Below are 22801 nucleotides of genomic sequence, written 5' to 3' on the forward strand. Positions count from 1 at the left end.
AGGGTGCTATAATTCGATTAGAAGAGCCCTGAACTATTAAAAAAATAGATCTGAACATCTCTGCCTATGAGGAGTGGGGGGGGGGGGGGGGGGGTGGGGCTACCTTTCCTCCAATTAGCTGTCTTGGTTGTATGCCCAGACTTTACTGCAGTTTTGAACAGGAAGATAAAATCCTGATGTGCACTTTCTAAACAGTATATAAAGGTGAAGACAGCAGATATACATGTACAACTTATGTAGGGATATTTCTTTCATGCCTGTGTATCATTTGAGGCTGTTCATTTCACTGGGTACATGTGAAGGCTTACATTAACTTCTTTGCTACTGTGCTATAGCCGTATAATGGCTACAGTGCGGCCGCACTTTGTAAGGAGGCCTTCTAATGATGTCCTCCCGTGCTTGCAATGCCTGAGCACCCCCCGCGGCCTCACATCGCCAGTGATCTGTGATTGATCCATCCTTTGGACCCAGGTGATACAGATTAGGAGAAAAAAGCCAATCACTGCGGATCTTTACCATGTGATCAGCTGTCTATAATCACAGCTGATCATGGATGTAAACAGGATTGTCTGGTTATCGGCAATCCTCCTCTCACACTGACAGCACATGAGGAGAGAAGAGCCAAAAACCGGCAAATCCACACAGGGACGTCTACACTAAAGCCCCATACACACTATTGGTTTTTCTGCTGAGTTTTTCCTTCAGATTTACCAAAACCATATAATATGAGGTCAAACCTTAGGAGTTTCAATTTGTATACAATCAGGCCGGCCCTTCACTACATGGTTTTGGTAAATCTGAAGGAAAAACTCAACAGAAAAACTGATAGTGTGTATGGGGGCCTGAGAGTAGTCTGCTGATGATCAGTGCAGCCCCAACAGTGCCCACCAGTGCAGCCAATCAGTGATGCCTGTCCACCGATGGGCACTTTTTTACCGTCTTTCCTCCACATATAATGCCATTTTAATGTCTCTACCCCACTGCTTTGACAACAATTCCCACCTTCAGCTATGTAAATCAAGAATCCAACACCTAGGCAGGCTTCCGGACACCAACAAGGGAATCGCAGAGCTAGAAAATAGAAATAGACGTCTTTCACCCTCCTATCCTGCTATTGGATAATCTACACATTCCATGGTGGTTGAATTATGGTTCCCTAAGATGTGAATTGAAATGTTGGGGTTTCTTCCCAACACTCTAGGAACTGAAGAAGTTGCTTAGATAATCTACAAAAATATCTTTGAAGTTACAGAACAAATCCAGTTGAATGTAGACACCAACCACTAGATATACCACGACCTGGACAAAGGAGAACATACAGACAAAGGTTTAATAGCTCCGTATCCTTCATTTATTGTAACATCAGCTAAAACGAGGATTGTTTAAAGTGATTGTAAACCCTTACAACCAACTTTGACCTACAGGTAAGCCTAGATTAAAGAGGAAGTAAACCCTGATGGATTTACTTCCTCTTTGATTCCCTGCAAAGGTAAAGCATAATGGACTACTGTGCATCGCATCGCATCATAGTCCATTATGTATCACTTACCTGACACAGGAGCCAGTGAAGTCACCGCTGTCCCCTGTAGTCCGGAGCATCCATCTTCTCGGAGGGTCTCGCTGCTCAGCCGCGGTCATTCTGCGAAGCCGTGATGATGTCACTCCCGCGCATGCACATGGGAGCCGCCACTCACGGCATATCGCCGTTGACTGCAGCACGCTCAGTGCAGGTTTAGGAGATATTTCTTGGACCTAGAGGTGAGCCTTAAAGTGGTTGTAAACCCTTACAAACCACTTTGACCTACAGGTAAGCCTAGATTAAGGCTTACTATGGTTTAGGAGATATTTGCCCGAAGACAGGAACCGATGTCTACGGCGCATGCGCCGTAGACAGCGGTGCACAGGCGCACTGAGTGCGGCTTCGTCAATGACGAAGATGCCGTGCGATGCCTTGAGTGTCGGCTCCCGTGTGCATGCGCGGGAGTGATGTCATCGCTGCTCTGGCGAATCACAGCGCCGGAGCAGCGAGACCCATGGACACCCACCAAGAAGATGGACGCTCAGAACTACAGGGGACAGCGGTGACTTCGCTGGCTCCTGTGTCAAGTAAATGACAAATAATGGGCTACTATGCGATGCGATGTGATGCATAGTAGTCCATTATGCTTTTCCTTTGGAGGGAATGAAAGAGGAAGTAACACTCATCAGGGATTGCTTCCTCTTTAAATCCACCAGATCTTCCATTGATACACCATAAATAGACTAGAGCAATTTTTACATTATGACCACAAGCCCGTTTATTTTGTGATACCCGTGTCATTACCGATCATATCAAAGTTACATTGTTTTGCAATCATTTATTATATTTTTTTTACAATCAAAAAAGATTTTAAAAACATGCCTTTTTTTATTTTATTTTGACCAGCATTAGATTTTTTTTTTCTTAAAAGAGTTTTACTGTAAAATAAAAGGTTTACATTTTATTCTATAATTATTTAAAATTACACAGACATTATGTTTCTGTCACACAACATTTCAAAGTTATTTGAAAATTTATAAGAGATTTTTTTTTTTAATAGTTTTGTGCATTTTCCAGTTGCGTGATAATTAAAAAAGTAACAAATAAAAACAAATGAAATAAAAAAATAAAAAAAAAAAGATAGATGGTAATGGAAAAAAGCAAATAAAACACCTGCAGAAAAATAATAGCAAAGGGGAGACGTGGGAAAGGAGTTAATTAGGGTTGATTAATATTGATTAGGATTACCTAGTACATTGGTGTGAATTTTATGTTCAAAAATTATCCAGTGGTGGCCCATCCATTAACGGTGCATGGGCACCTCCCCCCCCATCCATGTGTCCATTCCCTAATCTACATGTGGAGCGCTGGATGTTTTTTGAAGCACATGATTAGAGCCAGAGGCTCTAATTTGCTTAAATAAAGGGTGGGTTTGGGGCATAGAGCACAGCGCCCTGAGCCCACCCAATTGTGTTGCAATAGCAAATGAATATTCGCTATTGTAACACTGAGTCTCCTTCTGGACAATCAAGAAGCTGGTCTTGAGACCCATCACCTGATTGGCCAGAAGGAGATCCGATCGGATTGGTCGCCAGGAGGAGGAGGGAGGAGATGCAGGGGAAGTGAGGAAGCAGCCGCTGCCCAGAGTGCTGCCAGCAAGATGGGGTAAGTGCGGGGCTCCGACTACTGACAGACCAACTTGGGGGGGGGTGCCAGAGCACATGATGTTATTTTTGTCTGCTATCTGCACGAGTCACTTCTGACAGGTTATGCTGACACCACAGAAGCCTGAAAGATAACCTGGCCCCACTCCAGCACACAGAAGAGGCGATTCAGTTCGCATTGTGCGCTATACAAGTATTTCATTCATTCATTCATAACAAGATGATTGACAGCCTGAGATGTGCACATTTCCCTTGGAGCCTTTGCAGAGGGGGGTGTTTCCATTCCCTCCACTCAGGTCTCAGATTACACTCAGCTCTCTGCTCTGTGCAGTGTGTAACATCAGATCCCCACCTCTTGCCTGCTGGAGCCGAGAAATAGCATTTAACCTGTGTTCTTTAGAAGTTTGTGGAGGAGACAGGGCTGAAAATAAACAGATACAACTTATGTAGGAGGATTTGTTTTATCTCTGTGTATCGCCCGAGGCCAATCACTTCACTGGAGATATGGAAGGGTTTACATCCACCTTAAGTGATGTCATACACAGATGGGGGGGGGGGGGGTCACACCTTTGATCTACATATAAATCAATATGAATCAATATGTCCTAAAAAAATCATCAATGCTTTCAGGATGTATCTCTTATGTTTAAGGTCCTCAAATGGTCATGAGGGAACAATGGAGGGTTTTATTGCTGAGCTTTTGAGAATAACTTGTGTTAGTTTGTCCTAATGGTTGTCTATAAAACATTTTGGTCCTCATCGTATGTTATCCAAGTTGCAGACATTTTCATTCATTCTTGCTTGTTCTGTCAACGAGAGACATTCCCCTTCTCGTTACACCTCTCAACACATTCTTGTATTTTGCATTGGATCTGCTCCCGGCTGCTCTCCACATTTCTCTTAGCGATGTCTAGCAGTTCATTCATCGTAGATTCACTATAGGAACCAATAATTGTGGCATATTTGTGACTCAAGCTGTTTATTTTTTTGGCATCTGAAAGAAACGTGTATCGGAATGTATAATTAAATAATAATAATAATAATGAATGAATGATCAATTTGATTATTTTCATAAAACAACATCTCCACTATATTTCAAACATGTCTTTGTGTAGTTTCCGAAAAGCTTATTGAACATTTAAAGTTTATTCACAAGGAAAAAAAAAGTCAAAATTTCTGTGCTTCAGTTGAGTTCATGTCAAAGAGATCAAAATGGTCATGTTGCACTAGTAGTCATGACAACAACGCATCTCAGGGGCATGTCCCCCTTTATCAAGACATTCCCCCTGAAACGTCGTCCTCATTGATTATAGAAACTGAGCTTTTCTCGGTGGTGGCCAGCAGATATGTGTTTGTTCTCGTAGTAGCCGCTTGCTTCCCCCCTAGCCACCAGCAGAGCCGATCTATCTAGTCCATCCTGAGGTGAGAGTGGCGCTCCACTCGAGCTTTAGTCTGTCATAGATCTTCTGCCTATGCATAGCGGTGGCCCCTCTCTGTGGACTTCGTTATCCCACTGGAAAGCATGCACTGACAGGTATGAACAGTGGCAGCCAGTCCATTAGGGGCACATGGGCACCAACCCCCTATCCATGCATTCGACCCTCTGATCTACATGCAGGGCAGCGGACACATGGATTCCAATCGGGGGTTGTGTTGTGTGACAATAGGGAATTAATATTTGCTATTGTCACACTGATTCTCCTCCCGGCCAATCAGGAAACCAAGACCCGCCACCCGATTGGCCGAAAAGGAGATCCGATTAGATTGACCATCAGGAGGAGGAGGGAGGAGATGTAGGGGAACTGAGAAAGCAGCCGCCCACAGCCTGTAGAGAAGCTGCCGCTGTCACCGCCCAACACACTGTGCCCGCAAGATTGAGTAAGTGCAGGTCCCCAACTAATGACTGACCAACCGGGGGGGTGCTGCCCGTGACCCCTATGACCCAGCCAACCAACACTGACCTGGGGCCGGGGGGGGGGGGGTGTTGACCTCAGTTATGGAAATAAACCTTGAGAATAGGGATGAGCCCGATGTTCGAGTAGAACTTAAGTTCGACTTGAACATCGGGTGTTCGCCTATTTGCCAAATAGCGAACAATTTGGAGTGTTCGCGGCGAATTCAAAAGCCATGGAACACTATGGTCTATGGGAGAAATCTAAAGTGTTAATTTTAAAGGCTTATATGCATGGTATTGTCATAAAAAAAAGTGTTTGAGGACCCGGGTCCTGCCCCAGGGGACATGTATCAATGCAAAAAAAAGTTTTAAAAATGAACGTTTTTTTGGGAGCAGTGATTTTAATACCAGACCCAAAGGGCCTAGAAATCTCATTTTGTGCAGGGACTGTTCTAAACACAGAAAACATGCGCCACTTCACAGGCATACTATAGACACCCCCCAGGTACAAAATTTAAAGGAATATTTCACTTTTATTGCTTCACTTTAAGCATTATTAAAATCACTGCTCCCGAACAAACCTCAGTTTTTAAAACTTTTTTTTGCATTGATACATGTCCCCTGGGGCAGGACCCGGGTCCCCAAACACTTTTTATGACAATAACTTGCATATAAGCCTTTAAAATTAGCACTTTTGTTTTTTCATGTTCGTGTCCCATAGACTATAGCGGTGTTTGCGTGTTGTAACAAATTTTTTGTTTGTTCGCTCATCCCCTACTTGAGAATGAGAACTTTCTTTTCTTATAGGAATGTATTGTAGGTTTGTTCATGTTTTTAACCACTTGACCTCTGGAAGGTTTTACCCACCTTCATGACCAGGGCATTTTTTGCTATTTGGCACTGCGCTACTTTAACTGGCAATTGTCATGCAACACTGTACACAATTATAGTAGCTATTAGACTTGTGCACAATGGAAAATTTCGTTTAGTTTCGGTTCGTTGTCATTTGTAAAATACATAATTTCGTTCTGTTATATTCGTTATGTTACGTTAATAAGTTTTCGGATAATTCGTTATTATTTGTAGAGTGTCGAATTCATTCGTTCGTATTCGTTAAAATTTGCTATTTATGTATGTATAGACCTTCGTGATAATGATTCGCAGTTTGGAAAGTCGTTTGTTTATTGAATCTTTTAACACACACAATGACAACGTCTCTTCTCCTCAAATACAATACAACACCCTTCTAACTCAGTTCTCAGGAATGCACTTTGCCAGTAATCCAACCTCCGGCACAAAATTAATTAGCTGATTGGACTATAAGATTTGCTTTGAGCTGACCTTTTGTTTAATTACTGTAGATCTTTAACCACTTGCTTACTGGGCACTTAAACCCCCCTCAGTCTCAGACCAATTTTCAGCTTTCAGCGCTGATGCACTTTGAATGACAATTGCGCGGGCATACAACACTGTACCCAAATGAAATTTTTATCATTTTTTTCCCACAAATAGAGCTTTCTTTTGGTGGTATTTAGTTACAGTTGGGAGTTTTATTTTTTGCTAAACAAACAAAAAAAGATGCAAAAAAAAAAAATCATGTTTAATAGTTTGTTATAAAATTTTGCAAACGGGTCATTTTTCTCCTTCATTGAAGTGCGCTGATGAGGCGGCACTGTTAGGCTGCACTGGTGGGCACTGATGGGCTGCATTGGTGGGCACTGATAGGCTGCATTGGTGGGCACTGATAGGCTGCACTGGTGGGCACTGATAGGCATAGTTAAGGTGGCACTAATAGGCACCGATAAGGCGGCACCGATGGGCACAGATAAGGCGGTACTGATGGGCACAGATGGGCACGGATGGGTGGCACGGATGGGTGGCACGGATGGGCACTGATAGGTACCACTGATAGATGGGACTGATGGGCACTGATAGGTGGCACTGATAGGTGGCTCTGATAGGTGGAACTGCTGGGCACTGATGGGCGGCACTGCTGGGCACTGGTAGATGACACTGATGGGCACGGATATGTGGCACTGGGGTGCAGCACCTTTGTTGAGGCAGATTGTGGGCACTGCTGGGTGGCACTGTGTGCACTGCTGGGTGGCACTGCTGGGTGGCACTGTGGGCACTGCTGGGTGGCACTGTGGGCACTGCTGGGTGGCACTATGGGCACTGCTGGGTGGCACTGACGGGGGGCACTTACTTTTTTTATTGTGGCACTGGCAGGGGGCAGGTGGGCACTGACAGGGTTGCAGGTGGGCACTAGCAGTGCTGGCCATGATCGGGACTGATGTCCCGATCACGGCCGCCGGTGATCGGCTTTTTTTTTCTCTCCTTGCGCTGACAGCGCGAGGAGGAAAAATAGCCGATTACCGGCTCCGTTATATCACATGATCAGCTGTCATTGGCTGACAGCTGATCACGTGATAAGGGGTCGGGATCAACCCCTTGCACGGATCGGTGATCAGGCGAGTCTCGTAGACTCGCCGATCACAGAGCGCGCCGCGCGCGCCCCTCAGGGGGCACGCAGGCCGCTCGTGCACGGGACGACGTCAATAGACATAGTCCCGGAAAAGGAGGTCCGCACTGTAGCCGTCATTTGACTATAGCGTGGATCTCAAGTGGTTAAAGAATTACCAAATTCATTCGAATTCATTCGTTATATTTCTTTCGTATTCGTTGTTATTCGTTATTTTTTTATTCGGATGCATCCGAATGTCCAAAAGATGCAAAATTCGGCTGAATTTCGATTCGTTACGAAACTAATTGCACAAGCCTAGTAGCTATAGCAGTAGAGAGGCTCCCCCCGAACTGCTGAATAAGTAAATAAGGAGGTCACACTGGCAGATGACATGGACTCACCCAAGGTGTGGGATCTAGACACTAAGTGGTATTCACTAGAGCTCCTGATGGTGGGGATGGGTTTTGCTGCATGTTAGTACCAGGTCACAGGCCTCAGGGTCTCCCCACCAGGAGGTGAGCAAGCCGGGGTTCAGTAGCAGATATAGCAGGTAGGGAACAAGCAGAAGGGTAGTCAGTAAACAAGTCAAAGGTCAGTAACAAGTGGTTGCAGGTTGGGATCAAGTGGAAACACAGTCAAAGAACAAGCCAAAGGTCAGTAACATATTGTAGTGGAGATAAGGACAAATGCAGGTACACAAATGCAGATCTGATATCACCTGGAGAGAGCACTAATCTGGCAAACAGTAAGGTCAGAGACATGGCTTAAATAGTAAGTTTATGGGAAGGGCAAAGAGCTCAAGGTTCACCAGAAAAAAGATACAAGGCAAGATTGTTGTAGTCAATCAGAGAGGGAGCTGTTCAGCCTCTCAAGTGGTTCAGCAAGAAGAGGCACCACTACCATCTGGCCCGGCAGAGGTCATGGATTCAGATCCCGGTTTTGACACTTGACACTCAATGAAAACACAAGCCATATTGCAGGACTTTTCTGTAAACTCACCTCCACAAGTCTGGATGTTGAAGAGAGGAAAGTGCATCACATCGGGCGTCTCATTTCCATATCCTGGAAAGATGTAGCAACTTTTTGTTGGAGTGCTCTCATAACTTTCTTCAGCGATTTCAGGAAATGGAATATGGTGAGCCTTACAGTATTTAACTGTTTCATTCACTGTCTAGTAAAGAAAGGAAAATATATTAAAATGTGGCAAATTCATAAAAAATATCACTAATTATGCTCAAAATTAAGTGAGCCACAGGAAACAAATTTCAGGGTGTGTGTTACGACTAACATACAGCATATTATACTGTATCTATTATAGTACAGGTCTGGCGATTTTCCAGACTTACATATAAAAGATGTTTGTTTTATGAGTAAACATCTTCTTGTGTGAACATTTCTCATATAAAGACCACTGGAACAATGCTTGTACATGCTGACCTCTAATACAATGGAAACAGACACTATTGTTGTACATTGGGCAAATGTAAAAGATTTGATGGGCCATGTACACATTTTAGCTGCTCCCATTGTTTTAGAGGAGTTCTGGTCAAACATTTCACCCAGGCCACATCAATGAAAGTCAACAGCATGACCTTTTGACATATTTGAACTAATGCAGGTCGTGTATGACACTATAGTTGCCATCTAGAGTTTGCATTAGAAAATGCTTTTCTCATAGAAAATGATGTAGAAAGGAAGCGTTAAAGGGACATGCTCATGTGGGAATGTCTACCCAAACTTTCAAAATAAAAGGCTAGCAGCATAATCTGAAAGAGGAGTGTCAGAAACCATGAAACAGACTGAGACAGAAGTACAATCAAATCACACTTGTTTATTAATAAAAATAAAAAGGTAAATAGAAAAAAGCGTAGTCAAGCATAGCCAGAGTCCAGTAGCCAGATCGGGTAGTCAGCCAGTCTAAAGTTCATAACCAGATCGGGTAATAAGCCAGTCCAGAAGTCAGGAATCCAAGGAGAGCAACTGCAAGCAGGATAAGAAGCCAGGAGGGATCTCAGCAAGCCAGTCTTGAAACAAACAGCAGGAGATGGTTCCTTGTGATGTGACCAATGTGAAGGCAAAGGAAAGAGTGAGCTGGAAGGCTTTAAATAGGCAAGTCAGACAAGCATCATCGGGAACAGCTGGTAACTGTGGAAAGAGAGCTGGCAATTAGCCGACAGCTGAGCGGCCAGCCCAGAGGAGGAAGGGCTATGCCAGCCCTGACAAGGAGCTCCATAAAAACAAAAAAAAATGGAAGAAGTAACGTTTGTGCCAGAGAAGGCACATCACTTGGAGATGGCACTAAATCTACACTAGGAGAGAGCCCAATTTCTGCAATTGCTTAAAATAGCCTGGAGTCCTTGTTGACTACAGGGGTCATGAAGCTACTACTGTATAACCCAAGCTAAGTTATTTGTTAGTGTATCCCAAGCCATTTGTAGGACTAAGGACTAAGGTTTCCGCTGGTTATAGGTTATCCTTGGTTACAGAGGCACAACCCCTCTTTTGATTGGCTCTGTGCTGAGGTTCTAGTCACCACAATGCAGTGAGACATGCTTCCTGGAGGTATCCAAGGTCCCGTGCACCTCTTCACTCTCCTCCCTGCCGGAAGAGTAACTCTATTTTAGAGATGTCTTTGACAAAGGTAAAGCTGGTAGTTTGCCTCCACACCAGTCTTATGATAGCGCAATTGACCTTGAACCTCGTGGCCAGGTTTACCCTTTGTCGGTCTCTGAGAATAAGGCCATGGAGGAGTATGTTGCAGACGCACTTTCTTGAGGTTTCATCCACATATCCTTGTCTCCTGCTGGTGCTAGATTCTTCTTTGTGAAGAAGAGCGGTGAACTGAGACCTTGTATTGATTATAGGGGTCCCAATCGTGTCACGATTAAAAATGCCTACCCGATTCCATTGATTACAGAGTTATTTGACTGCCTCAAGGGAGCAACGGTTTTCATGAAGCTTGATTTGAGAGGGGCATACAATCTTGTGCGCATTAAGGAAGGCGATGAGTGGAAAACTGCGTTTATTACCAGAACAGGCCATTACGAGTACCTGGTAATGCCTTTTGGCCTTTGTAACGCCCTGGCAGTTTTTCAGGAATTTATTAATGATGTCCTCCGAGATTTGTTGCAGTTATGTGTGGTGGTTTATCTCTATGATATCCTCATATTTTCCAAGTCCCTGGAGAACCACCACACAGATGTCTGTCGTGTGCTTCAGAAACTAAGAGAGAACAATCTTTATTGTAAACCGGAGTGCAAGTTCCATCATGAAAAGGTTATATTCCTGGGCTATGTCATTTCCACTGCTGGTTTTTCGATGGACCCAGAGAAACTTTCGGCAGTCCTACAGTGGCCTCGACCCATGGGTTTACATCCTCTGCAGCGTTTCCTGGGCTTTGCTAACTACTTTCGGAAGTTTATTCATAACTTCTCGTCTCTGCTCAAGCCCCTGACTGATATGACCAGAAAGGAGGTTAACCTACAGAGTTGGTCTCCGGAGTCCATTAAGGCCTTTGAGGCTCTCAAGGCTGCCTTTGTTTCTGCTCCTGTGTTGGCACATCCTGATCCTATGTTGCCTTTTATCCAGAAGTTGATGCTTCTGAGATTGGAGTTGGTGCCCTTCTGTCTCAACGTCCTAACTCTGAGAGCGCTATGCATCCGTGTGGCTACTTTTCCAAGAAATTGTCACCTGTGGAGTGCAATTACGAGATAGGTGACAGAGAGCTGTTGGCAATCATTTTAGCCCAGAAAGAATGGAGACATCTCCTTAAAGGTACCACTGTGCCGGTTCTCATTCTTACTGACCATACGAATCTCACATTCTTGTCTGAGGCTAAGTTAATCTCTCCAAGAAGGGCGTGATGGGCTCTTTACTTGTTGAGGTTTAATTAAATTGTCTCATTCTTACCCGGTACTAAGAATGTAAGGGCTGATGCCTCGTCACAACAATTTTCCTCCACTTCCAAGTCGGAGTCGGTTCCATTTCCTGTGATTCCTCCTGATCGTATCCTGGCTATGGTTCGCACCAGTCTTACTTCTCCTTTGGGTGACAAAATTCGAAATTCTGGCTGCTTAGGTCCATGCTCCTCCTGAGAAACCTTGTGACCGATGCTTTGTCCCAGAGAGTCTCCGTACTGCTGTGCTCCAGACTTACCATTCTCCCAAGGCAGCTGGCCATCCAGGGAAGAATCAACTAATTTGGGCCATTTCCCAACAATTCTGGTGTAACTGCCTTAATAGCTGCCTGTCCTGTGTGTGCTCAGAGTAAGTCTCCATAACACCTTCCAGTGGGCCTCCTACAACCCATACATAATGGAGAGGGGCCCTGAACCCACCTGTCAATGGATTTCATTGTGGAGTTGCCCAACTCCCAAGGCAACACTGTTATCCTTATGGTGGTTGACCGGTTATCAAAGATGTGTCATTGTATTCCACTTAAGAAGCTGCCCACTTCTAAGGAACTGGCTTCCATTTTTGCTCAGGAGATCTTTCTCTTACACGGGCTACCCAAGGTGATTGTCTCGGACAGGGGTAGTCAGTTTGTCTCCCGGTTCTGGCGAGCCTTTTGTGCAAAGTTTCAGCTTGCTTTCTCTTCTGCGTATCACCCACGGTCTTATGGGGCCGCAGAGCAAGCCAATCAGTCCTTGGAGCAATTCCTACGTTGCTATATTTCTGACCATCATAACAACTGGTCAGACCTATTACCATGGGCAGAGTTTGCTCACAACAGTGCCTTGAATTTTGCCTCCCGATTGTCTCCATTTATGGCAAATTATGGTTTCCAACCTTCCATGTTGCCTGTCTCGTTTGTTCCACAGGGTATTCCTGTGTTAGAGGAGCATCTCCGTGGTCTTTGTTCCACTTGGGTATAAGTCCAGGAGGCTTTGCATCATGCTAATGATAGGTACAGACTCCATGCTGACCGCAGATGCCTGCCTGCACCTTCCTACCAGGTTGGGGACAGGGTCTGGCTGTCATCTCACAACCTCCGACTTCGTGCTCCCTCACTGAAGTTTGCACCTCAGTTTATTGAGCCTTTCTGTATCCTTCGCAGGATTAACCCAGTGGCTTACGCGTTAGACCTTCCTCCTAGTATGCGCATCTCAAATGTGTTTCACATCTCCTTATTGAAACCGTTGGTCTGCAACCGATTTACCAGCTCGGTGCCACATCCTCACCCTATACAGGTTGATAACCATGAGGAGTTTTGAAGTACAATCCATTGTTGACTCCCGTAGGTTCCATGGGCGCATACAGTACCTGGTGCATTAGAAGGGGTGAGGTCCGGACGAACGCTCCTGGGTTTCATCCTCAGACGTACATGCTCCTTTCTTCCTCCACGATTTTCATAGATGTTTTCCCCTCAAGCCCGGTGGCCCTCCGAGGTAGAGGGGTCATTGAGGAGGGGGTACTGTCTGTGCTGGCTTAGCCCTTCCTTCTCTGGGCTGGTGGCTCAGCTGTTGGCTAATTGCCAGCTCTCATCTCTCTCCACAGTTACCCAGCTGTTCCTGATCCTGCTCGTCTGACCCGCCTACTTAAAGCTGTCCAGCTCACTTCATCTCTGCCTTCGCCTTGGTAGCAACACAAGAAACCATCACCTGCATTCCTGTTTAAAGACTGGCTTGCTGACATCCCTTCTGGCTCCTTATCCTGCTTGCTGTTTCTCCACTTGGATCCCTTTCTTCTGGCCTGGCTGACTACCCGATCTGGTTATTGAACTCTGGCCTGGCTGACTACCTTTTTATTTTTTTTTATTAACAAACAAGTGTGATTTAATTGTACTTCTGTCTCTGCCTGGTTCTTGGTTTCTGACACCCAGCCTCCCCCCCCCCCCCCCATGTGAATTGGTAACAGGGACAATGTACCCCTACCATTTCACAAAAAAAGTGTAAAAAATAGCAAAAATTACAAGAGACAGTTTGAAACAAATCCTTATTTAAAAAATAAAAAAATAAAAAATGTCCCGCAATGTAACTCCATCGTCAATCACGCCACCCGATGGACCAAAAAAATCCAAAACACAACAACTCTGCCTCTATGGGAGGCTCCCACTGACTGCAGACTTTTCGCTCTGACAGCTGTTATATAGCTAAGGGCGGGGCCACCCAGTGATGTAAACGGGTGACCCCACCCCCCTCAGACACCCATCTGAAATTTTTATCTTTTTTTAAGACAGAAAGAGATTTATTTTGCTGGTACTTAATCAACACTTAGTTTTTTGTTTTTTTTCTTTTTTGATGAAAAAAGACCGAATATTTCTAAAAATAAAGTTTTCTTTGTTTCGCTTACTATTTTGCAGATAAGTAATTTTTCTTCTTTACTTAAGAGGTGCTGAAGAGATGGCACTGATGGGTGCTGATGAGGCTCCATTGATGGGGCACTGATGAGGATCCAATGATGGGCACTGCAGCGGCTCCATTGATGGGCACGGCTGAGGCTGCACTAATGGGCACTGATAGCCTGCACTGATGGAGACTGATGAGGCTCCATTTATGGGCACTACTGAGGCTCCACTGATGTGCACTGACGAGGCACTTAAATGCTGCACTAATGGACGCTGATTGGCACTGATCAGTGCAAATGTCCCCTGTAACACAAAAGCCGGCTATCAGCTTTCTTTTCCTCACACAGTGACAACACGGAGGAAAGGATATGCCAATAACCAGCATTTGTTTACATGTGATCAGCTGTGATTGGACACAGTTGATCACATGGTAAAGAGCCAATATCATTGTCTCTTTACCCTGATCGGTGATGTGTTGTGTCCGAGGGAGATGGGTGAGGGTGGTGTGAGTGGGAGGACGTTGTATGATGTCCACTTAGAAGGAGGAGAGCCCTGCCCTGTTTACATTGTATACAAATTAAATCAGTGCTGGAAAATAATGGTGGCCACACAAAATATTGACATTTTGGGTCCAATTTGAACATTTTCACTTAGGGGTGTACTCAGTCTTATCAGCGGTTTATACATTAATGGCTGTGTGTTGAGTTATTTTGAGGGGACAGCAAATTTACACTGTTATACAAGCTGTAAACTCACTACTTTACATTGTAGACAAGTGTAATTTCTTCTGTGAGATACTGTGTATGTGTATATATATACATACATATATATATATATATATATATATATATATATATATATTGTAGGGGATCTTCCCGGGGTAGGGTGAGTTTGGACACAGTTCACAGCAGACTTGGAATTTATAAAGCAGACCTTGGCGTTTATTCGTGGTACAAACAGTCCAACAAACAAAAATATATGGCAACACCGTGCTTTTTAAGTACAACAGAAATAAATAAAAACAAACAACCTAGCCCGGCTGGGCGCTTACTAACAGGTTCTTCTCACCTATCTGACACTTATAAACACAGCGTCTTTCGCCTGGATATCGCAGGGTGGGTTTTAGCTCCAGCAGTGGCTGCGCTCGCAGCTTCCTCCAACACACAGACTGTTCATTCCCAGGCTGAGAGCGAACACCTGCAGGCCCCGCAGAGCCTTTACCTTCCCAGGCTAATTAGGATCAAAGCTCACCTGATCCAAAACCCAGAACTGGATCGGGGGTGTGTGGAATGACAGGTCCCTCTACCAAACCTACCTGCCATTCCATATAAACCCAGGCCCGGCAAGATTAAATAACAACTCAGCAGCATATTGCTGCTGAGAAACTGATCCATCCTGGACTTACCATCTCACACTGTGTAGCAACCTAGGTGAGATGTACACCCCCTCGACCACTTCTCCAGTGACATGTCTACATATCCCCCCCCTCTTTTTCAGACCGGAGGGCTGAGCCTTTTGTCCCCACAGACAACTTACCCTCGACAATGCGTCAGCATTTGCCTGTAATTTCCCTGGCCTGTGTTCCACAGTGAAATTAAAGTTTTGTAAGGACAGAAACCATCTAGTCACTCTTGCATTTCTCTCCTTGTTTAACTTCATCCATGTTAGGGGGGCATGGTCTGTCACCAACTTGAATTTCCTGCCTAGCAAGTAATATTTTAAAGATTCTAGGGCCCACTTCACTGCCAAACATTCTCGCTCCACAATGGCATAATTTTTCTCGGCCGGGGTTAGTTTTCTACTCAAGTACGTCACCGGATGCTCCTCACCATTCACTACTTGTGAGAGTACTGCACCTAAGCCTGTGTTAGAGGCATCTGTCTGGACCAGAAATTCTCGCCTGAAATCGGGGGTAACTAACACAGGTGGTTGGCACAAGGCAGACTTAAGGCTTTGGAAAGCCTTCTCGGCCTCTGGGGTCCACGTGACCATTGCTGTCTTTCCGCCCTTTGTCAGGTCAGTTAGTGGAGCAGCAACTGAGGCAAAGTTCGGCACAAATCTACGGTAATAACCCGTAATACCCAGGAAAGCTCTAACCTGTTTCCTTGTCAGGGGTCTAGGCCAATTCTGTATTGCCTCAATTTTATTTAGCTGTGGCTTAATCAATCCTCTCCCAACAATGTAGCCCAGATATTTGGCCTCTTCTAGGGCTAGAGCACACTTCTCGGCATTTATGGTCAACCCTGCATCACTTATGGTATCCAACACGGCCTGTACCTTACAGAGGTGACTTTCCCAATCAGGGCTAAAAATGACCACATCATCGAGGTAGGCGGCTGAGTAATCCCGATGTGGTCGCAGAATCAAGTCCATCAACCTCTGGAAAGTTGCAGGCGCTCCATGTAACCCGAATGGCATCACTACATACTGGAATAGCCCATCAGGGGTGGAGAATGCAGTTTTCTCTTTAGCCTCACCAGAAAGTGGAATCTGCCAGTAGCCCTTTGTGAGATCGAGGGTGGTTATGTACCTGGCGTTACCTAACTTCTCAATCAACTCATCTACCCTGGGCATAGGATAAGCATCGAACTTGGAGATCTCATTCAACTTTCTGAAATCGTTACAGAACCTCCAAGTTCCATTGGGCTTTGGGATTAGCACAATCGGGCTGGACCATTCACTCTGTGACACCTCAATTACCCCCAGATCAAGCATACGTTTTACCTCGGCAGATACGGCTTTCCTACGTGCCTCCGGTATCCTATAGGGCTTTAGGTTTACTCTGCTTCTAGGCTCAGTTTCAATGTGATGATGGATGAGGTGGGTACGCCCTGGGAGGTCAGAGAACTTGTTTTTGTTTTTCTGTAAAAATTCCTGAGCCTCCTGTTTCTGTGACACTGATAGAGCATCACCTACCTTGACTGGAGGGATTGGTGGTGACAAATTATTAACAGTATTTGTCGCCCCCAAGGATTCCCTGTCTTTCCAGGGCTTGATCAAGTTTATGTGATAAACTTGGAAAGGCTTCCTTCTACCTGGTTGGTGCACCTTGTAGTTCACCTCACTGATCTTTTCAACAATTTCATAAGGACCTTGCCACTTCGCCAAGAATTTACTCTCAACAGTGGGGACTAGTATAAGGACCCTATCGCCTGGGTTGAATGTCCTGATTCTTGCGGACCGGTTGTAAATTCTACTTTGGGCCTCTTGAGCTCTCTGGAGGTGTTCCCTTACCAGGGGCATTACAGTGGCTATACGGTCCTGCATTTGTGCTACATGCTCAATAACACTCTTGTATGGGGTGGACTCATTCTCCCATGTCTCTTTTGCAATGTCCAGTAGACCCCTAGGGTGATGACCATAGACCAACTCGAATGGTGAGAACCCTGTGGACGCTTGGGGCACTTCCCTAATAGCAAACATGAGGTAGGGTAATAAATGATCCCAGTCACGACCATCTTTTCCCATCACTTTCTTCAACATATGTTTCAAAGTTTTATTAAATCTCTCCACCAATCCGTCCGTCTGGGGGTGGTATACAGAGGTACGGATGTGTGAGACTTTAAATAGTTTGCATAATTCCTTCATCAGTTTTGACATAAATGGCGTACCTTGGTCAGTTAGGATTTCTTTGGGGATCCCAGTCCTAGAGAACATATAAAACAACTCACGTGCAATTGTTTTAGATGCAGTGTTTCTTAAGGGTACAGCCTCAGGATAGCGGGTCGCATAATCCATGACGACCAAAATATACTGGTGTCCTCTAGCTGACTTTACAACGGGACCCACTAAATCCATGGCAATACGCTCAAAAGGCACCTCTATAATAGGGAGCGAAACCAAAGGACTGCGAAAATGTGACACTGGGGCACTAACCTGACATGTGGGGCACGACTCGCAGTATTTTTTAATGTCATCATATACCGCCGGCCAAAAAAACCTCTGGAGAACCCTCTCTCGCGTTTTGTCAGTCCCCAAGTGTCCCCCAAGAACATGGTTATGTGCCATGTCAAGCACCTGACGCCGGTACGGCTTAGGTACCAGAAGCTGTTCCACAATCTCATCCTTAATCTTATTGACTCTATAGAAAAGATCATTAGTCACCGAAAAATGTGGAAATCTTTTTTCAGCATCTGGTTCCTGAGGTACCCCATTCATAACAGCAACCTGCTCTCTCGCATTTTTGAGAGTGGGGTCCTGTAATTGTGCAGCGCCAAAATTATCCCTAGACACCTCTAAGTCTAGTATATTTTGCTCAGTGGGAGGAGCCTCCTCCTCCCCAGCCAGGACCTGCAAAGGAAAACAATCATTTTCATCCTGCACACTTTTATCATTCACAGGGGACAAGGCAACCCCCTTAGAAGTATCCTCACTCCTTTTGGGGATTTTTCTTTTTTCCCAGAGAGCCCAGAATAATGGAAAATCGCGCCCCAATATTACATTATGCATGAGGTTTTTCACCACACCCACTTCATATTGTACGGTGCCTTGTTCAGTCCCGACTTTAGCCAGCACTATAGGGTACACTTTTGTATCACCATGTATGCACACAACACTCATATGCTTTTTAGACTCTAAGTCCCCAGCCACCAGGCTAGCATGCACCAAGGTTACGAGGCTTCCCGAGTCCATTAACGCCTTAACAGGAAGGTCATTGATTGTAATATTGCAGATTTGCGGTTCAGTCTCTAGTCCAGGAACTGCAGCACAAGATGGTTCCGCAAATAGCGACTGACGCCGGCTAGCGTCACACTCCATGGGTTCAGTGGTAAGAGGGCAATGGGCAGACACGTGTCCCGCCTCATGGCATCTCCAACACTGGATAGGGCCTGGTCTCTTTGGCAAGGAGTCCTTTTTAGAGCCCCTTAGCCACCCGGGACCATCACCAGTCTTTTGTCCCTGAGACACCACTTGAGCCCTTTTCCCTCCATCAGCACCCCTCCACACTCCCCCAATAGATGGAAGTCTCTTACCAGCTGACGGCACAGATCTGGCGTTCCGGGGAGGTGAAGATGCTGCAGGAACATCACGGAGGTAGTCCTCAGTCGCCTGGAACCTCTCGACAAGGTTGACAAGTTCGTTTGCATTCTTAGGATCACCTTGTCCCACCCAGCGTTGCAGGTCAGTAGGAAGCGCTCGGAGGTAGCGATCCATCACGACCTTCTCTAGGATTTGTGCAGGAGTAGAAGTGTCTGGCTCCAACCACTTTCTTGCCAAATGGATTAGGTCATACATCTGGGACCTCGCTGATTTGTCCAGACTGTAGCTCCAGTTGCGTACCCTCCGGGCACGGACTGCAGTAGTAACTCCTAGTCGGGCAAGTACCTCCTCTTTTAGCCGAGTATAGTCCTTAACCTCTTGCTCACTGAGGTCATAGTAGGCCTTTTGAGGTTCACCTGTTAAATAGGGCGCAATTACCTCTGCCCACTCAGCGGCTGGTAACTTCTCTCGCTCAGCCACGCGCTCAAATACTGTTAGATAGGCCTCAACATCGTCCTCAGCAGTCATCTTTTGCAGCGCTTGCTGCACAGTCCTTCTCCCCAAAAAAATCTCTGGAGTGGCTCTCTCCACTGTGGGTGGATTAGCAACCACAGGCGCCTCTCGATTTACTATCAGGTGCTCGATAAGTTGTTGTTGGCTTTGGCGCAAAGCTTGCAACTCTTCCTTATGCATCTGCTGTTGTGCAGCCATGGACTGTTCATGTCGTCTATTGGCCTCTGTCTGAGCCTGCTGTTGTTGCAAACTCACTTGCATAAACTGCTTCAGCATCTCCTCCATGTTGCTGGATCGTTCTTGGAGTGTAGTTGCAGCTTTCACCCAGGACATAAGCAGCTGTAGCCAAGTCTGTCCACCCCGTTGCCCCTAGCAACCGTGTTGCCCGAATTCTCCACCAATTGTAGGGGATCTTCCCGGGGTAGGGTGAGTTTGGACACAGTTCACAGCAGACTTGGAATTTATAAAGCAGACCTTGGCGTTTATTCGTGGTACAAACAGTCCAACAAACAAAAATATACGGCAACACCGTGCTTTTTAAGTACAACAGAAATAAATAAAAACAAACAACCTAGCCCGGCTGGGCGCTTACTAACAGGTTCTTCTCACCTATCTGACACTTATAAACACAGCGTCTTTCGCCTGGATATCGCAGGGTGGGTTTTAGCTCCAGCAGTGGCTGCGCTCGCAGCTTCCTCCAACACACAGACTGTTCATTCCCAGGCTGAGAGCGAGCACCTGCAGGCCCCGCAGAGCCTTTACCTTCCCAGGCTAATTAGGATCAAAGCTCACCTGATCCAAAACCCAGAACTGGACCGGGGGGTGTGTGGAATGACAGGTCCCTCTAACAAACCTACCTGCCATTCCATATAAACCCAGGCCCGGCAAGATTAAATAACAACTCAGCAGCATATTGCTGCTGAGAAACTGATCCATCCTGGACTTACCATCTCACACTGTGTAGCAACCTAGGTCAGATGTACACCCCCTCGACCACTTCTCCAGTGACATGTCTACAATATATACACACATATATACATATACACATATATACACATACATTTTAATTTTTTTTTTGCATTGATACATGTTCTCCAAAACAGTACCCTCCTCCCCAATGCTAGTTTTTATCCCCGCCCCCCATCAATGGGCATTTTTAGTATGACAGATTTGGCTTCTATTGCTTTTAGTGGAGTTAGGGTTTGAGCTTGAAGAACAATGCTTGAGCTGAACCCAGGGCAGCTCAGCTCCTTTCCCATAATTATTTAATGACTTTTTCATTACATTTTATATCTGCTGTTGGCAAGTTGCATTGAATGACTATAAAATGTGGTTACCTTAAATGGATCTCCTGCACTGAAGTCAAAAGACAAAATCAGATCTACTTTGCGATGAGGACGTAACATTAAGGGGTACGGAGTATTAATTTCCAACCCGGCATCGATCAGATGGATGTGCTTTTTATCAAAGAGGTCGCTGCTTTCCTGTATTTTATCTACAAAAGAAATCAATAAAAATGATTATAATATCCACTGAAATGCTCAAACCATTAACAGTTGCACTACCGAAGCCAGGGAAGGATCCTGGTACTAGTTTTCGCCCTATTTCTTTGTTAAATAAAGACCTGGAAATGTATGCTAAACTGCTAGCTACTAGGCTGGTGGACATACCACCTTCCATCATTCATTTAGACCAATCAGGATTTACGAAAGGTCATCAGTCACCAGACGCTACTAGGTGGCTAATTAATGTCATAAATCTAGCCCAGGGGGTCTCCAAACTTTCTAAACAAAGGGCTGGTTTACTGTCCTTCAGACTTTAAGGGGCTTGACCTCAGAAGTACAAAATCCCCCATCATTGGTGTCATTTGGGAGGAATTGTGCTCCATCATTGGGAGGAATTCTGCGCCATCATTGGGAGGAATTCTGCTACCAGCTCCCGCTCCTGGACTACAATACACCTCCTCTCCTAGTCTGGCTTCCAGATTCCTGTTGTTCCTGCTTCCTGCTGGCCCTAGATCCAGTCCACAACTGGGTTCCTCACAGCTCATCAGAAGTTCGGATCAGCCCTTACACCGGTAACCTATATATGAAAAAGATGGTTTGCACTTGAATGGAAGGGGGTCTGCTGTGCTGGGGAAGAGGTTTATGGGAAGGCTGGAGGAGTATTTAAACTAGGATTGAGGGGGTAGGGTGAAAACGTAATTGCATCGGGCAGACTGGTCATCTAGGGGTCAGACATTAATGGACGGTAGAATGGGGATAGATGGGGGGAGGGATATGGCAGGTGACAAGAAATTTCCCATGTTGCAAACAGCCATTGGAAACTATAGTGCCATTTGTACTACTAAAAATAATATGAAAAACACCAGAGCAAAATGTAATAATGCATTAAAGTGTTTGTACACCAATGCCAGAAGTCTGCCAAGCAAAATAGGTGAGTTGGAAGCTCTGGTGCATGAGGAGAGCTATGATGTAATCAGTATTTCTGAAACTTGGCTTCATTCCTCACATGACTGGGCTATTAATATTCCTGGCTATGCACTCGTTCAGAGAGACAGGGTAAAAAGGAAAGATGGAGGGGTCTGTCTCTATGTGAGAAGTGATCTCAAAGCAAGTGTGAAAGAGGACCTGGTGGATGGAGAGTGTGATGAGTCTGAAACATTAATGGTAGAACTGCATACAGATGTGTGTAATTCAAAGTTAATCGTTGGAGTTTGTTATAGACCACCCAATGTTAATGAGGAGGTGGAGACTCAGCTCCTTGCACAGATGGAAAGGGCTACAAGGGCTGGGATAGTGATAATAATGGGGGATTTTAACTACTGAGAAATTGACTATTGAGGCCCCAACTAGGAATGATGCTCTGTTGGACCTGGTAATCTCAAACCATGCAGAGTGTATTACTATTGTTCAGATAAAGGAACACCTGGGTAGCAGTGACCATAACATGATTTCATTTGATGTTAGCGCTAAACAAGAAATACATACGGGAAAGATAAAAACACTTAACTTGAAAAGAGCAAATTTTCCAAGGATGAGGGCCGCTTTCCAGGACTTAGACTGGGAGAGAATATTGGCATCAATGGGCACAGAACAGAAATGGGAATTCTTCAAAAAGACTGTCTGTGAACTCACTGCAAAGTATATTCCCATGGGCAAGAAGTTTAAAAGGCTAATAACAAAACCTATGTGGCTCACGGCCAAAGTTAAAAAAAAGCTATAAACTATAAGAAAAGAGCTTTTAAAAATATAAAAAAATAAGGAACACTGTTGTCATTTAAATGTTACAAAGAATATAACAGAATATGTAAAAAGGAAATCAAGGATGCAAAAATTCAAAACGAAAGACAGATTGCAAAAGATAGTAGGACAAACCCCAAAAAATTATTTAAATATATTAATAGTAAAAAGGTCAAGTCTGAGCATGTAGGCCCTTTACAAAATAATCTGGAGTGGGTGACTGGGGACAAAGAGAAGGCT

The 22801-nt window shown here is 45.1% G+C and overlaps 1 protein-coding gene across 1 annotated transcript in view; it reads right to left on the reverse strand.

Annotated features, from left to right (window-relative positions):
* Positions 1–3807: 3807 nt before the first annotated feature.
* The window catches only part of LOC143957703 (cytosolic phospholipase A2 gamma-like), a 159923-nt gene continuing 140929 nt past the window's right edge, over positions 3808–22801 (reverse strand). The window contains exons 14-16 of the mRNA XM_077467395.1: positions 20657–20814; positions 8541–8712; positions 3808–4177 (exon numbers count right to left, since the gene is read on the reverse strand). Of these exons, the coding sequence (XP_077323521.1) occupies positions 3993–4177; positions 8541–8712; positions 20657–20814 (515 nt within the window). The 3' untranslated portion in view covers positions 3808–3992. The remainder of the gene's footprint in view (positions 4178–8540; positions 8713–20656; positions 20815–22801) is intronic.

Source organism: Lithobates pipiens, unplaced genomic scaffold (assembly GCF_037356315.1).
Source record: "Lithobates pipiens isolate NorthernLeopardFrog02 unplaced genomic scaffold, aLitPip1_a1.2 Scaffold_55, whole genome shotgun sequence".
Classification (NCBI taxonomy): domain Eukaryota; kingdom Metazoa; phylum Chordata; class Amphibia; order Anura; family Ranidae; genus Lithobates; species Lithobates pipiens.